Source organism: Callospermophilus lateralis, chromosome 19 (assembly GCF_048772815.1).
Source record: "Callospermophilus lateralis isolate mCalLat2 chromosome 19, mCalLat2.hap1, whole genome shotgun sequence".
NCBI classification, from domain to species: domain Eukaryota; kingdom Metazoa; phylum Chordata; class Mammalia; order Rodentia; family Sciuridae; genus Callospermophilus; species Callospermophilus lateralis.
Window position 1 is genome coordinate 942427 of NC_135323.1, and position 23658 is coordinate 966084.

Consider the following 23658-nt stretch of genomic DNA (forward strand, 5'->3'; position numbering starts at 1 on the left):
CAAACTACGGTGGGATCAGGCACTACCTGGAACCCGTGTGAGCTCTGGGGATTGCACCAGGAGTCCTTTCAGGTGAGTGTTTGCTCACTCATATGCTCTGGTCAGTGCTCAGCCAAAGCCTGAAGGCACCCTGGGCAGAGCTCCAGGCGCACGCTCCGTCCACACTCTGGCCATGTGGAAGCACCACCTTCCCAGCTCCGTCTCCTGAACTCAAGAACATCAGTGGATGCTGCTGGGTCTTCCCGTGCCTTAGCCTGGACGCCTTCTCCAGGCCGTCCACGGGGGCAGTCACAGGACTCACCTCCCAGGGTCACTTTCCCTTGTGGCTCGATGTCCAGGACCTCACACACCACTGTTTTATGTACATGGAACATTTCTGGAGTTGTGTTTATCCTTCTCACCCAATCCTGACCAGCAGTGGAAGGCTCTTAGTCACACACACTCACACACACACAGGCAGCACTATAACAAAGATTTATACATTTTTGCTCTTATGTTGAGGAATAAAATTTTAAACTTAAAAAATAAATAATACACGGATATTATATGTTCATAGTATAAGAGCGGATATGAAATTGTATGGAAGACTTGATTGAAAAAGAAATCTTTCTTGGTGCCCCACCCACCCTCTCCATCCTGCTGGGTCCAAAGTCCTGTCACCAGGCCGTTTCCCCAGTGTTTGTGCCTACAACCCCATGGCTCTCCCCGGGCCCTCACGCTTCACTTCTCACATCCTGCAAAGCTTTGCTCACCATCAGATCCAGGCCTGGCCTCCGTCTTTTTATGCTGCACTGTGTTCTTAGATGCCAGCAGCTTCCTTCTCCCCAGGGACAGCTGGTCAGTTCCATTTGTCCTCCCTGTTGCGATCAAAGCAGCGAGGGGCACAGGTGTGCATGTATGTTGTGTGAGCACGCAAGTGTGCGTGTGTGTGCGTGTGTGTGAGCACGCATGTGCTCATGGATCTGAGGGTAGATTCCTGAGATGGCTGCATCGCTGGACGCCAGCCGAGGCCAGGGAAGCACCAAAACCACACCTGAGCCTGACGCAGAACCAGAGTCTGCCGTGGGTGGGGTGCAGTGTGGTTTCTGGGTGACATAGAGTGACATGGATGCCGAATTGAAGGCCAGCAGCTTCCTTCTGGATTTCCCGGCTTTCCTGTTTGAGCGAGGTGAGTGTGAGTGTGTGTGTGTGTGTGTGAATGAGTGTGTGTGTGTCTCTAGCTCACCCTTGGATGCCTGCAGGACAGCTCCTTGGGAGGTCCCCGCCTGCTGCAGGGGGCGCCCACGCGGGGGGGGGGGGGTGCGCGAAGGTCCGTGGCCCCGGGGAGACTCTGCTCCGGCCCTCGCTCCCACCCTCCTGTAGCCGACAGATGGCAGTGTCCGGCGCTCGCCCTGCAGGGGCAGGAGGGCTGTGGCCAGTGCCTGGAGGGGCTGAGCGCCTGCCCACCGTGAGCGCACGTCCAGGGAGGCCCGCGGACGTCTGTGGGGGGCTCCCCGCGCCCGGAAAGGGCTCCGTCCTGTACCCAGCCCAGCCTGGCCCGTGGTCAGCGCGGTGTCCAGGGCCTCCCGGGAGGCGCTGCCCCATGCACTGGGCCTCGCCCCTCTCCAGGGGGCGCCCGGACTCCCAGTCCCGGGTCCCCGGCCGACACACCCGCACGCCACCCCTCGGGCCCTGCGTTCCCACTAGCCACCTTCTCAGTTCACACTCACTCACACCTCAGCCACACGCGTGGGCACACTCATCTTGACTCGCTCACCCCTGCCCCCCCCACACGCCTGGCCACACACCATCGCACCCGCACACGCGCGCACACACCCGCACACACCCGCACACACCCGCACACACCCGCACACCCGCGCGCACACCGCCCTCCCCACCAACCTGATGTCACCGCACACGGGCACCGTTCACCCCCACTCACACCCCCACTCACACCCCCACTCACACCCCCACTCACACCCGCTTATAAACCACTCCCACCCATTCTCTCCTCCACGCGTTCCTTACACGCTCATGCAGTGCACACTCCCGTCTGTCACACGCACACCGCTGGTGTGTCCCTGGCCCCATTCAGGCCGCAGTGAATGTGGCGATGAGAAGAGTCTGACCCTGGCCGCCGCCTGCGCCTCTCCCCTCCCCACCCCTCTCCCCTCTCCCCTCCCCCCTCCCCCTCCCCCTCCCCCCCTCTCCCCTCCCCACCCCTCTCCCCTCTCCCCCTCTCCCACCCCCTCCCCTCCCCATCCCTCTCCCCTCTCCCCTCCCTACCCCTCTCCCACCCCTCTCCCCTCTCCCCACCCCTCTCCCCTCCCCACCCCTCTCCCCCTCTCCCCACCCCTCTCCCCCTCTCTCCACCCCTCTCCCCTCCCCATCCCCACCCCTCTCCCCTCTCCCACCCCTCTCCCCTCCCCATCCCTCTCCCCTCTCCCCTCCCCACCCCTCTGCCCTCTCCCACCCCTCTCCCCTCTCCCCTCCCCCACCCCTCTGCCCTCTCCCCTCCCCACCCCTCTCCCCTCTCCCCTCCCCCACCCCTCTGCCCTCTCCCCTCCCCCACCCCTCTCCCCTCCCCACCCCTCTCCCCTCCCCACCCCTCTCCCCTCCCCACCCCTCTCCCCTCTCCCCTCCCCCACCCCTCTCCCCTCCCCCACCCCTCTCCCCTCTCCCCACCCCCTCCCCTCTCCCCCCTCTCCCCTCTCCCCACTCTTCTCCCCCTCCCCCTCCCCACTGCAGCCTTCTACAACTTATAAGCTGACCGGAGTTGGGGACTGCTAGGACATCATCAGGATTCAAACAGAAGTGTACAAGAGCACCCTTAGGTCCTCCTCCTGCCCTGGGGGCCAGCAGTGCCCTGCCCACCCCAGTCCTTCCAGAGCTCCTCAGATCTGCACCATCCTCCACCGGTTTCACCCAAGGGACACGTAGGAGTACACTGACTCTCCCTGCACAGATTTGAGCCTGGCCGCCTCACCTGTCCATTGAGCTCAAGGTGATTCCACATAAGCGCCTGTTTAGCTGGCCCTGCACGGTCCTGTATGACAGTCACTGGTCCCATATGGCCATAAATTCTGCTTCTCTGATGTCCAATCGTGTTTCAAGTGCTCAGCAGCCACATGTGGCTTGTGTCCACCATACTGGTACCACAAGCCACCCACTTCCATGTCTGCAGCAAGTTCTCGTGACTAGCGCTGCTCCGGCCCTCACCTCAACAGCCCCCAAACACTCCTGCGGACAGATGGTTGTGCATGAAGTTCACAGACATGGAGCGATCCCTGTATGGCCCAGGGAGCTCCAGACACCTGGGCAGGTCCCAGGCAGGGGCTGAAGTGAAATAGGGCCCAGGCAACCCTGGCCTGGAGTCTCCCTGGCCAGGAGTGGGGGCCAAGCAGGAGTGGAGGATTGGGACCTCCGCTCCTGGAGACAGACAGGCCCCCCTCTCCAGTGCCATCACCTCTCTCCCTGAGATTTGGGTTCTGCTGCCACCCGGCATTTCAGAAAGAATGAGTTTTCCATCAACGCGGTTTAAGAGAGATTAAAAATCATCTTGTGTGGTGGACGCGGGGTCTGCACGCAGCAGTGTGCCTGGGGTACTTGACACCCAGGGTCCATATGGTTTTCTTTAACCCCTCCTGCTCTACACAATAGTATTTTCAGTAATTATTGTTTTCAGTTAGTTTTAACACAATTAACAAGGAAAAAGAAGAATGCATTTCAATTTTAAAGATATTGTTCTCAGTACAAAATTCCATGATAAGAACTGAAATTTTCAGTTTCCAAACAGAAATAGCGCACCTCACAGGTTTTTCTCGCTTCCCTGTTTGACCCCTGACATAGATTCTTGTCTTTCTTTAGAGCAGGAAAAAAAGTGCACCTAGGTCACCACACAAGCACACAGGTACGCATTGTCAGACATACGTGTTACCCATGCAGAGTCAGACCTCACCCGGAGCTCAGTCTGTCCTTCCAGGAACCCACCTACTCAGGAGATGAAGCCAGGACCTCTGATGGCCAGGCAGGCAGAGGGGTCAGTTCTCTGGTGACTTAGCTTCCATTCATGGGGGACAGGTTCAGAGGGGTCTATTCCCACACAACTCCCCAAGTTGTTCAAGTAAGTGACCTGGAGCCCAGGTGAGCAAGACCCTGGTTGCTTCTGGCCTGCAGAAAGCTGTCCCCCCAGGAAGCCACAAAGGGACGTTCTCTGTCCCCTGCTCAGGCTGTGCCTGACTCTCCTCCCCTCCCCTGGCAGCCTTGACCTGGCGCCCGGTGGGGAGGTCTCAGGACGCCCCTCCTGGCCCTGCTGTTCACTGACCTTCTCTCCATCTAACCACTGGGCTCCGGCCAAGTCCCACAGGCCCCATCAGCCCCACCTGAGCAGGACCCTCTGCCAGGGCTTAGCTGCTCCCCACAGAGACCCCTGGGACCTGGGAAAGCCCTGGGGCAGGTAGGAAGTCCGTCCAGAGGTCCGTGGAGGGCATCTGACCTCCAAGGATGAACAACTTGTGCCTTCCCAGGGTTGGTCTCCTGGCTGCGGAGGTCACGCCTGCCCTCAGGCTACAGGGGAGGGCCTTGGTGGCATGTAACCCTGCACCAGGGAAAGGGTCTGGGCTCCCAGGACTGCACACCATCTGACTGTGTATATGGCAGTCGTGGGGCGGGGGCCCCCTGGTGGCAGGGAAGGGCACAGGGGACTTCCTTGGGTGACAGGAATGTTCTAATCTTGGTTGTGGTAGTGGCAGGAGGAAGGTGGATTTCACAGTGTGCAAATTATACCTGGCTTAGAGAGATTGCACTTGGAATTTATTAGTGCAATGTTGGTGAGAACAAAAGTCAGGAAACATCTGGAATGCCTAGCTGTGGGGAATGGTCAAATAAATAATAGTACATCTGTACAATGGAGCACTACACAGCCACTAAAAAGGAAGAAATTGCATAGTCCATCCCCAGGAGCTACTGTTATATGGGAAAAGCATGTGTGGTAGTGGTGGTGCTATGTGTACACACACTTATACATGTATAGAATATTTCTAAAAAAAATCTGTAGTCACATCTGGGGAGACTGACAGTAGTCAAGGATGAAAAGAAAACCTAAATTTCACTTTAGACTCTTAAATATTTTTTTTTTGTTGTTGTTGTTGTCAATGGACCTTTATTTTGTGTATTTATATGTGGTGCTGAAAATTGAACCCGGTGCCTCACACATGGTAGGCAAGCGCTCTACCACTGAGCCACAACCCCAGCCCAACTTTACACTTGATATTGCACACAGAAATTTTTACCATAAGAGTTTCACACTTACAAAGTACCCCAAACCTTTTGGCCCACTTCTTGGATCCCTCTGTGGGATGTCCTGCCTTAAAATATCCTGCAAATAAGTGCTGTAGGCATTCAGAGTCGGCTGGCTTTCCTTAACCCACCCTATAAGTTAGCAGTGTTGTAGGTTCACTGAGGAAAGAAAACAGATTGGCATATGTAAAGCATCAGTACCCAGCAGGTGCTTAATAGATGCCTTTTCTCCTCACCCTCTCACCTTCTGTCATACCCACTCCACGCTGAATGTCCCCCAAGCCCATGGGTCAAGAGCTTGGTCCCTAGCAGGCCACTGTTGGGAGGTGGAGAAACCATTAGGAGTTGGGGCCTAGTGGGAGGTACCTGGGTCATTGGGCGTGTGCCCTCCAAGAGGACTGAGGGGCCTGAGTCCTTTCTCTTCCTCTCTATTCCTGGCTCATGATGTCAGTGGTATTGCGCCACCAGGTGTTCCTGCCACGGTGCTCTGCCTCCTCAGTGGCCCACTGTTCATCAGAGACCCAAAACAATGGGCATCCAATCATGGACTGGAATTCCCCAAACCATGAGCCCAAATAAACCTTCTCTCCTAGAAGTTCATGATCTCAGGTATTTTGTTATAGCAAGGGAAAACTGACTAATTCATCTACTAAGAAGGAGCATTTGAGGGTCAGAGTCCCCTCTGCTGCATTTCCAAAGGTGGGAAAAGACCCACAAGTCAGCAGTCCTCCTGTCCCATACCTGCACATTTTGTTACTGTACCCAGAGTCAAGAGTGGAGAGAGATTCTGGGTTGGGGGAAAATGCTGTTATGGAGCGAGGAATTGAGTACTTTTTCTGGAACAACAAAGCTTCTCATTTTAGTTTCCCGTCCATTCATTCAATAGGGTGCTGGATGCAGGGATTTAGTGATGGGCATAGTTTCTGCCTCATGGTGCTCAAGCTGATGCCCCACCGTATAACTCATGAACAACAAGACTTACTAGTGGGAAGCTCCGTGGCTTCTGTGAGTTCTGACTTATAGAGTTGAATCATCTCCTCCGTAGTCAGGATATAGAACACCTTATCAGTCCTGCCCCATATCTCATTCCCCTGGTGACCCACCCTCCTGCCACCTTGCCCCAGCAGTGACTGACTGGTCTCTGTCCACATGGGTCTGTCTTTGCAGAATATCACCAACGAAACACTCGGGCTGTCGTGTTGGAACCTAGCTACTTAGCAGAACAGGTCAGGGTCCATCTTTGATGTGAGGACTGTTGCTAAGTGGTAGCCTACATGGGGGTGGACCATTTTGATGCCATCTTGGGGACAAAGGAAGAAAGAAAAGCACCTTGACCAAACCGACCTGGAGTGGATCCCTTACTGGAGCGAACGACCTTGAATTCTCTCCCTGGCGCAGTTAGGTCTGGACAGACAGATGCAGTGGTGACAGAGAGACGTGCCCTTTTGCATGCCCCAATCTGTGGATCCTGAGACTCACGATCGCTCTGGTGACTGATGGCTTCGTTTAGATTTGGACATTACGGACCGCTGACCTGAAAGAGCACAGGCTTGGCTCACAGCCCCTGTCCCCAGGCTTTATGACACCACCGCTGAGTCACAGAGGTCCTGCCGCCCCAGAGAAGCCTCTCGCGGTTCCTGCTGATGCTGGAGCCCGGGGCCAGCGTTTGGCCGCCTGGTGCCGATGGGGGAGGATGGAGTTTCTCGGAACCTCTCAGACGGCCAGCTACTGTGGCCCCAGGAAGCCCTGCGTCTGGCCGGCGCCGCCCGAGGCTGTGCAGAGCCCGGCCGTCCGCGAGTGCTACCAGCCCTGCCGCCTGCCCGGGTTCCGCCACCTCCACGCGTGGAGGCCCAGCCTCTTCCACCGGATCTCCGACGGCCAGGCCGGCCCCGATGAGTGTCGCCGCAGCCCCCTGCGCCCGCCCACCGTCCTGCCCGCGCTCCGCTCGGCGCTCTTCTGTCGCTACAGTGCCCAGGACTGGGACCAGGCCACCCAGCTGCAGCTGCGGGGCGCCGAGGCCTCGCGGCTCTGGGCTGGCCGGCTGACCGGCGACACCATGAGGCTCATGCAGGACAAGGACCAGCTGACGCGCCAGATGCAGGAGGGGACGTCCCGGAACCTGGGCCAGAGACTGACGGACATCGGCTTCTGGAAGTCGGAGCTGTGCTACGAGCTGGACAGGCTTCTGACGGAGAACCGCAGCATGGACACCCTCAAGAGGCGGCTGGAGTGCGGCGCCGAGGAGCTCAACTGTCCGCTGCAGGTGAGTGCGAGCGCCAGGGCCCGCCCCGTCGGGCACCCGCACCCTCCTCCCCTCGACCGCGGGCCCAGGTGACAGGCACCGCAAGGGGCTGCGAGCTGCGTCGCCGCTGGTGACCGCACCTTCAAGGTGAAGTAGTCGGTTCAGGAAGAGCCGAAGTTCCATCCGAGGGCGGGGTTCCGTGGAGACCGTGCGCGCCGTCGCGCCCCTGCGCAGGGGCGTAGGGTCCACCTGGCCAAGGGCTTCCGAGGACACGCCTGAAGTCGCGCTTGCGCTGCCTCCCTGCCCAGGACTCGTCCACGCCGACACTTCTCGGTGGTGGTTTCTACCTGCGTGGCGCAGGCTCCACCGGGCAGGGTTGGTCCCCGCGCGCACCTGCCCCAGACCCACCCTCCGTGCAGCCGTGTGCCCTGCAGGCCTCAGTGGCCCGGGGCCCTGCCGGCTGTCGTCCAGGTCAGCGTTCTGAACGCACGTCCAGCGAGGGCGGAGCGTGGCACCCACTCGGCACTCGGTAGACATGGGTTGACTGAGTGACCCTCCACCCGGTGCCGTGGGACCCATCCTAACACTCTGCGGCCAATGGCAAATGGAGTTCTCACGCTTCCTATCGCCGGCTCCTGCCTGAGGGGCGCCCTCTGGTCCTCTTCTGGAGGCCAGAAACGGGGTAGGGAGAAGGGACGGTGCAGCTGGGTCCCTCGACATCAGGAGGAGGCTTCCCAGAAGGCCCTCGGGGTTCGCCTCTTGGGCCCATTTGCAGGGGCTCCCTGGCCGCAGAAGAGTCTGGGGAAATGACTGCTTTCCTCTGCTCCTGGAGAAAGGCATGGAAGGGGTGAGTGGACAGTGGGTGGGGAACCGGTGGCTCCTGCCTCATGCTGTGGAAACCACCTTGGCTACACAGGACGAGGATCTGCTTTCCCTGGACATTCCAGAGACCCAGGGCCTCCTGCCTGGGAGCCTCCTACAGCCGTTTCTGCCCCGTTCTGTGCGGGACCGGTGGTAGGAGAGGTCCTGCCTTGAGATGCCCGAAGAGACACGGATCCCATTAGGGGAAGGTCCAACGTTGCCTCCATCTGCTGGCTGGCACCCCAGGAGAGGGGTGGGCAGGGCTGCTCCTCAGAGCCCACAGCAGCGTCCACCATCTACTGCTCCCCTCTCCTGCGCCCACCCCCAGCATGTCTGCAAAGCCCAGCTCTGCCTGGCCCCCTGTGCCACCTTTGATCAGCCATAGGGAGGCCCAGGGATGGAGGCCCAGGGATGGAGGCATCTCCGTCTCTCCACTTCTCTCCGTCCCCTGGCTGCCTTCAGCCGGGCAGCCTCTCCCTGGACATGGACATAACTACTTCCTTCCTGGTCTTCCACCTCCTGCTCCCCTCCAACCCGTCCTTCCCTCCCCCAGCAGCCAGAGGGTGACTTCAAATATTAAAGTGAGTCTTAACATTCCTCCACTGGCTCCCTGAATGGAGTCCCAGAATCTAACACCCAATTCCTGAATTCCTCTTTCCCTCCACCATGACCTTGCCCCTGCTTCTGCTCCAGCCTCACTTTCTCCACTCCAGTTCCAACGGCTTCCTGTCTGTGCATTCTCTGGCCTCAGGGCCTTTGCACCTGCAGTTCCTGTTTCTGCCCCATGTCTCCACTCATCTCTGAACTCTGCTTCTTATGAGCAGTCTCTCTGTCTCCTCCCTAGAGAAGTCCTCCCTGAGCCCTGCCCATCCGCATCACCCCAGTCATTTGCATCACCCCCCTCATCCCAGGTGGAGATGATCACATTCCTTTAGCTGAGTCCTTTTAGCTGGGTTGAAATGCACAACCAGCCTGTGAAAGACGCACCAATCTCACGCTTTTCGGCAGATGAGGAGACCGAGGGTCAGAGAGGCTGAGTGAGTTGCCCAAGGGCACTAAGCCTGGATTTAAACTTATGACAGAGCACAGTGGAGGACAGCAGCTGATACCGTCTTATCTGAGATCACAGTGACAGTCTGCCATATCTATCATTGTAGCTGGGAAGGCTGGGGACATTGTAGCTGCCATATCTATCATTGTAGCTGGGAAGGCTGGGGACAGCTTGTGGAGATTATATCTCAGTCACCACTGGTTCCTGGGACACTGCCTTATCCTGCTTTCTCTGCATGGGCCCTGCATCTCCTCACGCGCTGGCCTCGGCATCCCAGGGTGCCCACTGAGGGAGGCAGAGCCCTCCGGAGGCACCTCTGAGGCCCTATGAAATACCAGGTCTCTCAGAGGAACGATGGGATTCCAGCCAAGGTCCTGTGTGTCACTGAGCTCAGGGTCAACGTCCAGCCCCGGGAAGAAGACACTCTTTCCTGATCTCCCTGCAGGTGGCCCTGGAGTGTCTCTACCATCGAGAGAAAAGGATGGGGACTGATCTGGTCCATGACAGCGTGGAGAAGAACCTTATCCGGGTGAGGTGTCTCCCAGGTCTACCCCCCAGGGAGTGGGCAGGGCAGCCGGTCGAGGGTTCTGGGCTGCCCCTGGGAGGGAGCCCTGCGCAATTCACCTGGGAAAGTTAGGGCTTCGTCCCTCGGACAGATACCTGAGAGAGATCCACGTCTAGGAGGAGACTGTGGTTTCAGAGGCTGCTGTGCACCTGCCTGCTCCATAGCTGCTGGGTCTCTGGGGAGCAGACATCATGGCGGAGGGGCCGGCAGGGCTCTGCCCCCAGCTCATGGCGGCCAGCAGGAGGAGGAGGGGGAGAGGGGGCGAGGCAGAAAGGTACTGGGGGCAAGATGTGGGGGCCACCTTCCAGGGACTCGCCCCCACTGACTCCTTCCTCCCACGAGGCCCCATCCCCCAAGTTCCCACCACCTCGTTAAATCATGAGCCCTCAGTGATTAGCGCATGGACGGGGTCAGAGCCCCATGATCCAGTCACCTCCCGCCTCTGAACCGCTGCCTTGGGGACCAAGCCCTCTGCACCAGAGCTGTGGGGTGATATCCATAGCCAAACCACAACGTGGAGCTCCTTGGCCCCCAGTCTCCTCATTTCCAAGTTGGGTGCAATCATAATTCCATCAAGAGCAAAAACCAAAGCTGGTGTTTCTTGAACACCTGCTGCATGTGCATATCGGACTTCAGACCTCTTCACGGGCATTACTTAATGATCATATATGCAGGTGAGCTCCCGTCACGCAGTATGTGCTGAATCTCATTTTAATCCAGAAGCAGATAGAAATGAAAGCAGGGCAGGGCAGGTTCTGCAGCTGGCCCCTGGCTGTGGGCGCCTCCCCCGGCTCTCACCTGGGGGCGGGGAGGGCGGGTGCTGGAGGCCACTCTGACCTGAGGAGTTTCTAACCCGGGTCTGCTCTTTCTGACCTTTTTCATTTCAGGAAGTAGATTTGCTAAAATGTTGCCAGGAACAGATGAGACAATTAGCTCGCCGGATCGACATCCAGATGCGGTAGGCCCCACTCTGCCCCCCGCCGCGCCCGCGTGGGCTCTGTGACTTCCAGGTCACCAATTCCCGTGGTGCACGGGCTGGTTTTAAGATCTGGGCGTGATGGTCCTGAGATGCGCAGGCTCAGGCCATCTCATGAGTGGCCTTTTGCAGTGAGGCCCTGGTGGAGGGCAGCAGCCTCCCGGAGGCCGGTCCTGTCACCTTCCAAGCAACGCGGGGAGCCAGCAGTGTGGGTGGCATGGGCAGCTAGGTGAGGGACGGGCCCTCTGGAGGAGCTGGAGGAGGCCTTCAAAAGGAGTCAGCTTTTTGTTCTTGGAAGATGACCAGTGTCATGAAGGCCAGGGCCCCCCTCCTGAGTAAAGGGAGACTGAGATTCACGGGGCTTGGGGCCCATGGCCAAGGCCTGGGCTCCCCACCTGGCCCTGGGCGGGCGCTCACCTCTGACTCTCCCAGGACTGCTGGTCAGCTGGCTTTCCCTCTTCACTGGCTTTGTTTTAGGGGGTGGCGGTACTGGGGCCTGAACTCAGGGGCACTGACCACTGAGCCACGTCCCCAGCCCTACTTTGTATTTTACTTAGAGACAGGGTCTCCCTGGGTTGCTCAGTGCCTTGCTTTTGCTGAGGCTGGCTTTGCACTCACAGTCCTCCTGCCTCAGCCTCCCGAGCCGCTGGGATGACAGCACTGGCGGTTCTAGTTTCCACTCCCAGCCGCGGTGTGTGAGGGCTCCCTTTTCCCCCAGCCTCCCAGCCCCCGTCTGAGAACAGCTATTCTGACAGGGAGGAGGTGAGACCTCGAGAGGGTTCTAATACACATTTCTCTGACGACTCGTGATGTCGGATATCTTTAAGACCCTATTGCTTATTTACATGCCTTCTTTGGAGATATGCTTCCTCAAATCCTTTTCCAGTTTTTAAATCGGTATGTTTTCTTGCTGTTCAGTTGTTGAGTTCCTTATGTACTTTTGGATATTAACCATTTATCAGGTGTGTGGTTTGCAAACACTTTCTCTTTGCTCAGTTGATCGGTTTCTTTGCTGTGCAGAGACTTTACAGTTGGATCCGATCCCATCTGTCTGTGTTGGGTTTTGTCACCTGAGCGGTTGCAGTTATATCCAAAACATCACCTCCCAGACCCGCGTCGCGGGCTTTGCCGGCTTTCTCCCAGTAGTTCTACAGCCTCTGATCTTACATCTCAGACTGTTTTGAGTTGACTTTTGAACACGTGTGAGGTAAGGGTCTGACTCCATTCTTTTGAATGTGGTACCCAGCTGTCCCCAGATCACTTGTTGAAGAGACCGTCCCTCCTAATGTGTGTCTTGGTACCTTTGTCGAGACTCAACCGTCCGCAGACCATGATTTCCTTCTGGGCCCTCTTCTGTTCTTTTTCTGCACTTGTTTTTGTGATCTCCCACTTATGTTGAGAGACCGATTTTCCACTCATGGCTGGCATAGGGACGTGGCAAAACAGGGCCCAGGGTGGCAGGAGGCTGAGGTTCAGAACAGGGGACAGTTAGAGCTGGCGGAGTGGATGAAAGCCCAGACAGGAGTTTGGGGAGCGGAACTCCAGAGGAGCACTGCTGCGATGGGTGGGGAGGGTCAGGCGCCACCCCCAATGGTGAAACCAGAAGTGAGGGGCTGGAGCCCAGAGAGGCTGAGACAGAGAGACAGGCGGAAACAGACAAGGAGAGCCAGGACCGGCACCACTACAAGACACGGAGAGCCGGACATGGAGAGGAGGACACGGAGAGGAGGACACGGAGAGGAGGACACGGAGAGCAGGACACGGAGAGGAGGACACGGAGAGGAGGACATGGAGAGCCGGACACGGAGAGCCGGACACGGAGAGCAAGACACGGAGAGGAGGACACGGAGAGGAGGACACGGAGAGCAGGACACGGAGAGGAGGACACGGAGAGGAGGACACGGAGAGGAGGACACGGAGAGCAGGACACGGAGAGGAGGACACGGAGAGCCGGACACGGAGAGGAGGACACGGAGAGCCGGACACGGAGAGGAGGACACGGAGAGGAGGACACGGAGAGGAGGACACGGAGAGCAGGACACGGAGAGCAGGACACGGAGAGCAGGACACGGAGAGGAAGACACGGAGAGCAGGACACGGAGAGCCGGACACGGAGAGCAGGACACGGAGAGGAGGACACGGAGAGCAGGACACGGAGAGGAGGACACGGAGAGCCGGACACGGAGAGGAGGACACGGAGAGGAGGACACGGAGAGCAGGACACGGAGAGCAGGACACGGAGAGGAGGACACGGAGAGGAGGACACGGAGAGCAGGACACGGAGAGCAGGACACGGAGAGGAGGACACGGAGAGGAGGACACGGAGAGCAGGACACGGAGAGGAGGACACGGAGAGCAGGACACGGAGAGGAGGACACGGAGAGCCGGACACGGAGAGGAGGACACGGAGAGCAGGACACGGAGAGCAGGACACGGAGAGGAGGACACGGAGAGGAGGACACGGAGAGCCGGACACGGAGAGGAGGACACGGAGAGGAGGACACGGAGAGCAGGACACGGAGAGGAGGACACGGAGAGGAGGACACGGAGAGGAGGACACGGAGAGCTGGACACGGAGAGGAGGACACGGAGAGCCGGACACGGAGAGGAGGACACGGAGAGCAGGACACGGAGAGGAGGACACGGAGAGCCGGACACGGAGAGCAGGACACGGAGAGGAGGACACGGAGAGCCGGACACGGAGAGGAGGACGCGGAGAGCCGGACACGGAGAGCCGGACACGGAGAGGAGGACACGGAGAGCAGGACACGGAGAGCAGGACACGGAGAGGAGGACACGGAGAGCCGGACATGGAGAGGAGGACACGGAGAGCCGGACACGGAGAGCCGGACACGGAGAGCAGGACACGGAGAGGAGGACACGGAGAGCAGGTCACGGAGAGGAGGACACGGAGAGGAGGACACGGAGAGCAGGACACGGAGAGCAGGACACAGAGAGCCGGACATGGAGAGCCAGGACCGGCACCACTACAAGAGACAGAGAAGCTGGTGCGGTCAGGCACACCTGTGATCCCAGCAACTCGGGAGCTGAGGCAGGAGGGTCACAAGTTCAAGGCCAGTCTGGGCAACTTAGCCAGACTCTTTCCAAAAATATAAAGGGCTAGGGGTGTAGCTCATTGGTAAAGTGCCGCTGGGTTCCATCCCAGTACTGGAAAATGAGAGCGAGGAGGAGAGGGATATAAAGAGAGAGAGAGACAGAGGAAGGGAGCAGGGAGTCTGAGGAACAGAGACAGACAGATGTGCCAGACAGAGGGACCAAGAGGTGGACAAAGACAGAGAAAACCCAAGAGCTGGAGGAACAGCATGGGGAGGAGAGGGAGAGGGAGGGGACGCTGGGAGAGAGAGAGATGGAGATGACCAGGGAACTCAACACAGGCAGTTTGCTTTGGGCAGCGGCTTCTCAATTGAGGGAGGCCTGTCACCTAGTGGGAAGCAGCTTAGCGGCTGGAGGGACTGGAATTGTCCTAATTCACTTGGAACCTCAGAGGCTCAGGGCTGGGGCCATGGGGTACATCCTCACTCCCTGGGGGAGGCCCCGCGGCCGACCTGATGGGGTGGCTTCCCTGCACCCACAGGCGCTGGGATGTTGACTGGGGGGTTTCTGGGCAAGGAAGGCCTGTGGCCCACAGCTGCCCCGGCACCTTGCCCCACCAGGAGCAGAGAAGTCTCTTCTTGACGGGGAAGGGCCAGACTTGGCCTTTCCTGGCCGCTGGGCAGCAGGGTGAGCTCTGGTACCAGCCTGGCCCTGGGCCGTGTGCCAGTAGGCTGGCCGGGTCTGCCCCTCCTTTCCTGGACCTCATGGCAGGGCCAGGCAGCTGGAGCAGCAGGCCCCAGCCTCCCCGGTCACGCTCTGAGTGCACTTTCACAGTAGGTTCCTGTTCACAGGTGGGGTGGCAGGGCCCAGTTTCTCCTGACTCTGCCAATTTGTAAGGCCCAAAGGATGGTTCCTCCCGCCTGATAGGTGGGAACTCACCATCGGGATTTAGCTTCCTTGCTCCTGGGTTGCCTGAAGCCATGTCTGTGACAGAGAGGCAGACAGAGGAGAGGATGGGGGAGACAGAGAGGCCACGGAGGCCGAGACAGAGAAGCCCAGAGGGAAGAGACGTTGTAGAGGCGGAGAGAGACAAGACACGGGGAGGGGCTGCCAGCACAGGCGGGAGAGAGGCCCCAGGGAGACCACCCAGTGGGGTCCGACAGCCTCTCTCAGGGAAGGTAGTTTCTATCCATTATAGAAGTCCTCTAAGTGCTTCAGGACCAAGGCTCCTCCACGCTTTGGGTCTTTAAGGAAGACTGATTCTTTTTCAGTCAACAGAGACAAAAAGGGCTGAGCCTAGAAGCTTCTGGAGACAAGAGATTCTAGCTGGGATGTAGTTAGTGTTTACTTAGTATTTAGGGCAGAGGGGGCCTTCCGTTAGCAGATACCATTATTGTTTTTCCTTTAAAGACTGGAACGTAAACTTCCCTTTTAAAATACATTCATTTATATTTTTTAAACGATTTCAAAAGGAGGAGAATACTAAGTAAATAATAGTACAGGTGCTTTGCTGTTTGGTAAGATTCATGAATATGGCTGTCGAGGTCTGGAGTTTGGTAAACGGCAGCCTTGTCTAGGCCTAGCTGAGACACCAGCTCTCGGAATCCAGTCCTGACCCCTGCTCACCTTGACAATCCCAGAGCGCACGGTTTTTAAACCCACCCACCCAGCTCCCGGCTCCGCCCAGTTCCCGGCTCCGCCCAGTTCCCGACTCCGCCCAGCTCCCGGCTCCGCCCAGTTCCCGGCTCCCCCCAGTTCCCGGCTCCACCCAGTCCCCCAGACTCCCCCCAGTTCCTGGCTCCACCCAGTCCCCCAGACTCCCCCCAGTTCCTGGCTCCACCCAGTTCCCCAGACTCCCCCCAGTTCCCAACTCCACCCAGTTCGTAACCCCACCCAGTTCTGACGCCACCCAGTTCCCCAGACTCTGCCCAATTCTGACTCCACCCAGTTCCCAACTCTGCCCAGTTCCTAACTCCACCCAGTTCTGACTCCACCCAGTTCCCCAGACTCCGCCCAATTCCGACTCCACCCAGTTCCGACCCCACCCAGTTCCAACTCCACGCAGTTCCGGCTCCGCCCCATTCCTAACTCCACCCAAACCATTACCTCACCCATTCCCAGACTGCACCTCTGACTCCGCCCAGTACATTGCCTCACCTAGTCCTGACTGTACCCTGACTCCTCCCAGTTCCTAACCCCACCCAGTTCTGACTCCACCCAGTTCCCCAGACTCCGCCCAATTCTGACTCCACCCAGTTCCCAACTCCACCCAGTTCCCAACCCCGCCCAGTTCCTAACTCCACCCAGTTCCCGACTCCGCCCAGTTCCCCGACTCCACCCAGTTCCAACTCCACCCAGTTCCAACTCCACGCAGTTCCGGCTCCGCCCCATTCCTAACTCCACCCAAGCTATTACCTCACCCATTCCCAGACTGCACCTCTGACTCCGCCCAGTACATTGCCTCACCTAGTCCTGACTGTACCCTGACTCCTCCCAGTTCCTAGCTCCACCCAGTCCATGACCTCATCCAATCCCTGACAGCTGCCAGTCCTTGACCCCACCCAGTCCTTGACCCCACCCAGTTCCCTAACTCCTCCCATTCCTAATTGGCACTACTTAATGAGCCTCACTAGTCCCTCAAACCTGGGTATTTGTAGCGTCCCTGCTTTCGCCCATGTGGTCTCCTCGGCTGGGAGTTCTCGTTCCCCTGTGTAACTTTGTTCATGATGTCTTCTGTTTGTTAGGGTTTCCACCATCTGTTCTTATAAATAAAGTTTTATTGAAAGGAATTCATGCCCATTCATTTACATATAACCTGTGACTGCTTTGGGCATGGTTGTAACAGGGACCACATGACACACTAAGCCTAAAATGTTGGCAGTCCAACCTCTTACAGTTCATGCCTTCCGTTCCCATTCTAAAAGACAGCAGCTCTGATTGGATGCAGGGGACTTGCAAGTAGGGGTGGCTTTGGATACACGGTGGGAGCCTCAAAGGGAAGAAGGCTGAGAAGCCACTGGGTGTGGACAGACCCTTCCTGGGAGTCCGGGGACTTGGCTTGCTGCCTGTCCTCTGTACTCCCCTGCTGTGTGACCTTGGTGGTGACTCTGGGTAAGTGCCTGGCCCAGGGACACATCCTTCCTCCCTGCAGGGATAACCGAGATGCTCAGCACGCCCTGGAGAGAGACATAGAGGACAAAAACTCTGCCGAGTGTATTGACGAGCAGTGCTTTAACCTGAGGAACACGTCGGACTGCATCTCCTTCTTCCATGGCGTGGAGAAGTGTGACGGCACGTAAGTACTGGACTCTGCCTCCATTCTGGGAGGCACCATAAAGGGGTATCGTCTGCCAGCCAAGTGAGGGGCAGTGTGATTGAATGGGAACCCTCTGTTGCAAGCAGCAGAATCGAAGTCTGGCCAACTTAGGGTGAAATAGAGTTGACTGAAACCTGCAGCAGGGCCACAGAGACAAGGGCAAGTTTCTGGCCGTTTGGCAGGAGTGGGAGCTATTCGGTTGGATTGTCAGAGGGTGGCCATCTTTCCACCCCTGGCCCACCTTGTCCAAGATCCAAATTCCAGAAAGAAAGAGCATGTGGTTGACTTAGTGAGGGTCACACAGCCTCTGCTGCTCTGCCAGGGCACCCTGGGGTGCCTCTCTTGGCCTTCCCGCCAGACAAATTCCAAAACAAAAGGGCTGTCACCGGCAGGAGCAGGCATCCCCGCTTGGTGGGGAGAGCCAATGACGCCTGGAGGGTGGATTCTAGGACAAGGCTGCCTGGCTTTAAGTCCCCGCCTCCATGCTGACACTGAGTTACTCAGTGTCTTTGGACTCCATTTCTGCACCCATATCCCCCAGGGTACGTGCTCCCCAGGGCTGCTGTGTGTACTGAAAGGGGGGCATGGGACGTCGTGAGCACAGAGACTGGATAATAATGGCGACCTTTATCAGTGCTTGTTTTGGACCCTCATTTTCTTGTCCTGGCAGCAATGAGGTAGGTGCCTTTCGTGCGCCTGGCACTATCGGGGGCATGTCACCGCCTCGTGGAGGGTCATGTAGAATTTCCCAGCTCTCCGTCTGAGCTCTGGGGCCATGAGGGCTGGCAGAGATGCGCTGGTGGAGGGCGGGCGCTCTCTTGGTCTCGCCCGCACTCCTTCTCTTCACCTCTAGCGCACAGGCTTGCTCTTGGCACGTGCAGGTACGCGGTAAGCATGTGTTGAATGCCAGGAGGAAGGGGGAGGGGAGAGCAGGAAAGGGGAGAAGAATTGTAAACCTGGCCCAGGTCTGGGCTGGCTTTCTGGATCTTTGCCAACATGGCGGTGTCGAGGTGACTCTGGATTCATAGCAGCGGCAGCTCCCGGGGAAGCCGCCGCCTCTTCCTAACAAGGGGGAGTTCCCCAGGCACTGGAAGGCTGAGCAGGACCTGGGGGCTCGGCCACCCTTGGCCACAGCTGCCTGTCTGCACAGGGAGTCCAAAGGGTCCCTCTTTACAAACAGATGCCTCCCCCAAACCTGGCGGCAGCTGGCTGCTGGGGCATCTGGCCTCCAAGCCCAGGAGGGGCCGCTATTTAAATCTCTCATCCAGCTGGAAAGCGAGGGCTGCTGTTTGGGTGACTAATTGCTTCCCAGATGTGCTGGCTCGGGGCTTTGCATTGGAGGTTTCTTAAGCAGGGCCACATCTGGGCAGACTGAGGAGGTGTGGTGCCTGTCTGGATCACAGTGTCCCTGTTCATTGCCGTGGATTAACTCATGAATATGGTGGTGATGGGGGCAGCAGAGGCCTCTTTCTGATGTCGGCCATGTGCTAGACGGTGCACAGAGTTTACATGCAGCTCTTGTGAGTAATGAAGAGGTGCCCTGATAAGTATTTCACATTTAGTCACTCAAGAACCCCGGGGGGATAGGTACCGTTATTATCCCCATTTCACAATGAGTAAACAAAGGCTCAGAGAGGTGAAGTGACTGTCATAAGCTTGCAAGTGGCAGAGCTGTTGACCTCAGCCCACACTGGACATCGCGTGGCTATTTGATCAGTGGATCTTCCTGCCTCTGCAGCAAAGTTGCTGTCCCTCTAGTCTCCAGAGGGCACAGGCTCTGGGAGAGTACATCCTCCCCACCGAGGCTCGCGACTTGCCAAGGAGGCAGGCTGCCTTTGGTAGATGCCCCCGGGGAGAATGTGATCAAGCCGCTGTTTTCTCTGGGGAGCTCAGCTGTCTGCTCCAGGGGAGGGCAGGGCTTAGAGGTTGCTGTTGGTGTCACCGACAGTCCCACTCAGCAGTGGTGGGCACACTCAAAGTGTACTTGCAGGTCTTATCTGCTGTCCGCAGCCTCCTCTCCTTCGGTGGTGTCTTGGGGATAGTGATTGCAGAGGACCTTGGAGAAGATACTTCTCTCTGAGCCTCTGCTTGTGGCTGGGCTCTGGGCCAGGCAGAGGAGCCCCGGTGTGGTGGCACTCACCTGTGACCCCAGAGACCTGGGAGGGAGAGGCTGGAGGGTTGCAAGTTCAAGACCAGCCTCAGCAACTTAAGTGAGGCCCTGTCTCAGAATTAGAAATAAAATGGGCTGGAGAGGTAGCTCAGAGGTGAGAGCGTACCAGGTGCAGGGCCCTGGTTCAACCCCTGTGACCACACCCCCCACCCCTGAATAACAGAAAGGAAAGGAGAGCCGGCAGAGCCATCGCACACACGTGGGACTTCTAGAACCTCTGTTCCCCACACCGCAGCGTGCCGTAGCATCTCTGAGAAGTAGACCCCTTTTCTCCTGCTGCCTGAGAATAAAAGTCTGCTTCCTGTAAGAACTGGCGTTCTCCCAGGCTAGACAGGACTTGAGAAGTGATCTGGTCTGGCGTAGCCACCGTGAAGCCAGCTCAAAGACATGTGTGTCCCCCCTGGGGTGCCCCCAGAGCAGGGAATCCCAAATGGTCCTGGGGTTGCTTGTTGCAGAAGAACTTTGACCCTTCCCTGCCTGTGACGGTCCCACTCGTTCCCCAGCTGCCCTGCTGGGCTGCCCTCTGCGGCCACCTTTCCTGGGCCCTCGGCCCTTCACTTTCTGCTGGGCTCATCCAGGAGGGGGGCACCTCTGGCAGTGGAAGACACCCCCCCGAGGAGAGGGGCTGTGATTCTCCCTCGTCCCCAGGGACTGTGCAGCTCCAGGGCTGCGCCTCTCCCTGGTTCTTGGACACCTGCGGCTCCCCTCTCGCCCCTCACTGCTGGGGTGCATTGGGGAATCCATGGCACCTCAACTTCTGGCTGAGTGTGGTGGTTGCCCCATCCTCAGGGGTACATTCTGAGACCCCCGTGGATAGCACCAGGCCCCAGGTGGACCAGGCCCTTCCTAGACACACATCCCTGTGAGGAGTGAGTGTATAAAATAGGCCCCGGAAGCTGTTGACCACAGTAGCCAATTACATCACAGGATGATCGTAACAATGTAACAAAGGTATTGGGAAGTCAGGGATCATTCATTTCTGGAGTTTTCCATGTGATACTCTGAGACCTCGGTTGTCAGGTAGCTACCCCAGCAGAGAGCAAACTGGGGCTACCACCGACACCCGAGGACACGCCATGGCTTCTCCCTCCTGCTCCTGGTTCCGGCCTCCCGCGACTCTGTGGAAGTACCTCCTCTGTGTATGGTGCTCTCCTCTGGGGACAGGGACGCTGCTCTTCTTGCTCACACTCGGTCTCAAGTGCCTAGGCCGTGTTGGGACATGGCGGGCGTTCAGACCTCCGCTGGGCGGGGCTGGAGGGTGGTGGAGACGCCTTAGCTCGCTGGAGGCCCAGGTGTGATCCCAGTCCTGCAGAACCAGACCCCCCCCCACCAGCAAAACACCATGGGGAGGGGGTGAAGAAGCCATTGAGAGTAGCATGGCCGCAGCCAGAGGGACAGAGTCACCACCGCACCCCAGTGCCTGCTTCTTGGCCTGGCTCTGTTTGGGATGGTACTGAGGGGACAAGGAAGCGCTCTGTAAGGGGCCTCTCTTCTCCTACCAGCCGGCTGAGCGCCCTCTGGCTAGCTGCAGTTGTAGCCTTTGTTAAAGGAGGGATTGGATCAGGACATTTGTCCTCAATAGGGGCGATTGTGTCCCCTCCCCTGGGGGACGTTTGTGGTTCTCATAACTGGGTGTGTGGAGGGGCTGCGGGCGTCCATTGGTGGGGCCAGGGATGCTGCTGGACCTTCTGCAACAAAGACTCTTGACCTAAAGGACGAGGTTGAGAACCCGGGGTACAGGGTCAGCCCTGTCACCCCCGTGCGAAACCTGCCCTGGTGCCTTTTGCAGGATTTCCGTGCCTGATACCTGGGCCAAGTTCAGCAACGACAACATCAGGCACTCTCAGAACATGCGGGCCAACTCCATCCGGCTGCGGGAGGAGGCGGAGCACCTCCTCGAGAGCTTGTCCGACCAGCTGTGGAAGCAGTTCACGGACACCAACCTGGCCTTCAACGCCCGCATCGCCGAGGAGACGGAGGCAAAGAACAAGCTGCAGACACAGCTGGCTAAGGTGGGCTGCTGCGTCCGGGAGCTCTGTCCCCTGCTGAGCCTCTGCCGTGGGAGTTGAGCCCACCCCTAGTTTGAAATGGTCCCCCCACGGTCTGTAGTCCTGTCCGCCCCCAAAGGGGGCAGGGGCTGTGAGCTTCCTGGGGAGTGAGCACCCCTTGATCACCGATCACAGAGCCTGGCCTCGCTGTCACCATGGCACCCGAGAGGCTGCTGATGGCTCCCAGTGCCCTTCCTCCTCCACGGGAGGACCACGGGACTGAGCGTGACCAGGGGCCTGGCCCCAGCCCATCTCTTTCTACCTCAGCATCTTTGGAAATGTAGGCTTTGCCTTGAAGGGTCCCAGACAGCATGGCGATCCTTGCTGGGGACTGCCAAGTTCTGCCCTCCGCCTCCTCCTGTCCCCATGTCAGCACCCCACCCCCCGCCACTCTCTTATGGGTCTGTGTCATGCCCTTTGCACTCTGGGGTCACCCAGGGAGTCTCACTGCAGGGCCTTCAGCCACGCTACTCAGCCTAAGTGCAGAGAGCCTCCGGCTGCCAGAGGCCACCATGGACAGTGGCAATGAAGGAGGACCTCACATGGTCCCAGTCCGCCGGCCACCTCCGTTCTGGTTGGAGAGCAGTGGTGGCTGTGAAATTTACACAGGAGGGACTTGGGGACAGCAGTGTGTTTGGAGGGGTGGGAGCCCAGGGGCTGGCCTTGGTCTGTGTCTGCTGACGGCACCCCTTTTGATTGTCTGTTGGGGGAGGTTCTGTGGGCGCAGGCGGGGTTTGATGGAAATGACGGGCAGTGTTCGCCCACCCACACCTGCCACTGCTTGGCCGGGTGCAGGAGGCAGACCAAACAGAAGCTGGTGATTAAGGTGCGATCCGTGTGAGGAGGAAGCAGCGAGGGGTGAGTCAGAAGGCTGGGGGCTGTGCAAGGAGGGGCGCAGAAGGGCAAGTGACGTTCCCGTCGAGAACAGAGCCAGAGCCCAAGGGTGGAGGGCAGAGTGCTCTGGAGGGACAGCACCAAGGGCCAGGCATGGGGACGAAGCGGGGGAGGGGCTGGTAGGTCCTGCTGGAGGGTGGGGAGTTTATCTGGAGAGACTGGCCATTGTGGTGACCCTCTTCAGCTCCGCAGGTCACCTGGTGGCCATCACAACCCCTCAGTTCTGCTGACGAACCGAAAAGTAGCCAGGTACAACATGTGCACAGATAAGTGTGTCCGTGGGCTGATAACACTCTATTTACACAGCCAGGCCCACGGCTTGTGACGTAGTGGTCAAGCCCTGCTCCGGACCTGAGTTTGAAGTCACTCCCTTTTTGGGAATCCTCCACATCCCCTCAGATTGTATACTCACCGCCTCTGTGTCCTGGGACCATGTCGATCATCGCTGCCGGCACCCCGTTCCACGTGGTTGGAAGTGTGCCCTCTGAGCCCGGCCGCTTGGGTGTGAGTCCTCCGTACCCTGGACGACTTCCTGAGCCTTTCTGTCCCTTACCTGTACAATGGGGACAAGGGTGATGCCAACCTTGGGGGGTTTGAGTTCAAGCAGGTAAGCTGCTTGCCCCACACCTGGTGCACCTGGGGCTGGGCATGGTCAGTCATTTTGCCCTTCATGTCATCTCCTTCAGGCATCCTGCTTCAGCCTTGTCCCTCCCTGCTAGTGTCTGCCTGGGTCTCCTGAGGTCTTTGTGCAATGAATGAAGAGGGACCGCAACATTAGGTTGTGTGTGTGTGTGTGTACTTGAATAGTGCTTGAAGGACTGAATGTTTTTAATATCAAGTTTCTTTTGTGCAAAAAAACCCTTTATTTGACAAAATATATACAGCCTAAAATGTACCCTTGTAACCATTTTTAAGTGTGCTGTTCAGTGGCCATAGGTACATACCTGTTGTCCAGCCGTGGCCACCGTCCGTCTTGGGAGATTTCCCTCTTCTCAAACTGAAATTCTGTACCCATGCCACAGTGACTTCTCTCTCCCCTTTGTCAGTTACACTACCCGAGTCCCTCGTTTAGTGGGGTCACGGGTATTTATCTTTCTGCGACTGGCTTATTTCACTTAGCTTAATGGTTTCAAGGTTCATGCACAAGTGCCAGACTTTCTTCCTTTTTAAGGCAGAGTGGCCTTCCCCGGTCTGTGGAGGCCAC

General features: G+C 58.0%; 1 protein-coding gene across 1 annotated transcript in view; it reads left to right on the forward strand.

The window, feature by feature from the left end:
• Window positions 1-6970: 6970 nt before the first annotated feature.
• The window catches only part of Tekt5 (tektin 5), a 73550-nt gene continuing 56862 nt past the window's right edge, over window positions 6971-23658 (forward strand). Inside the window, exons 1-5 of the mRNA XM_077106120.1 lie at window positions 6971-7540; window positions 9877-9960; window positions 10884-10954; window positions 17178-17321; window positions 21302-21524. Coding sequence (XP_076962235.1) covers window positions 6971-7540; window positions 9877-9960; window positions 10884-10954; window positions 17178-17321; window positions 21302-21524 — 1092 coding nt within the window. The remainder of the gene's footprint in view (window positions 7541-9876; window positions 9961-10883; window positions 10955-17177; window positions 17322-21301; window positions 21525-23658) is intronic.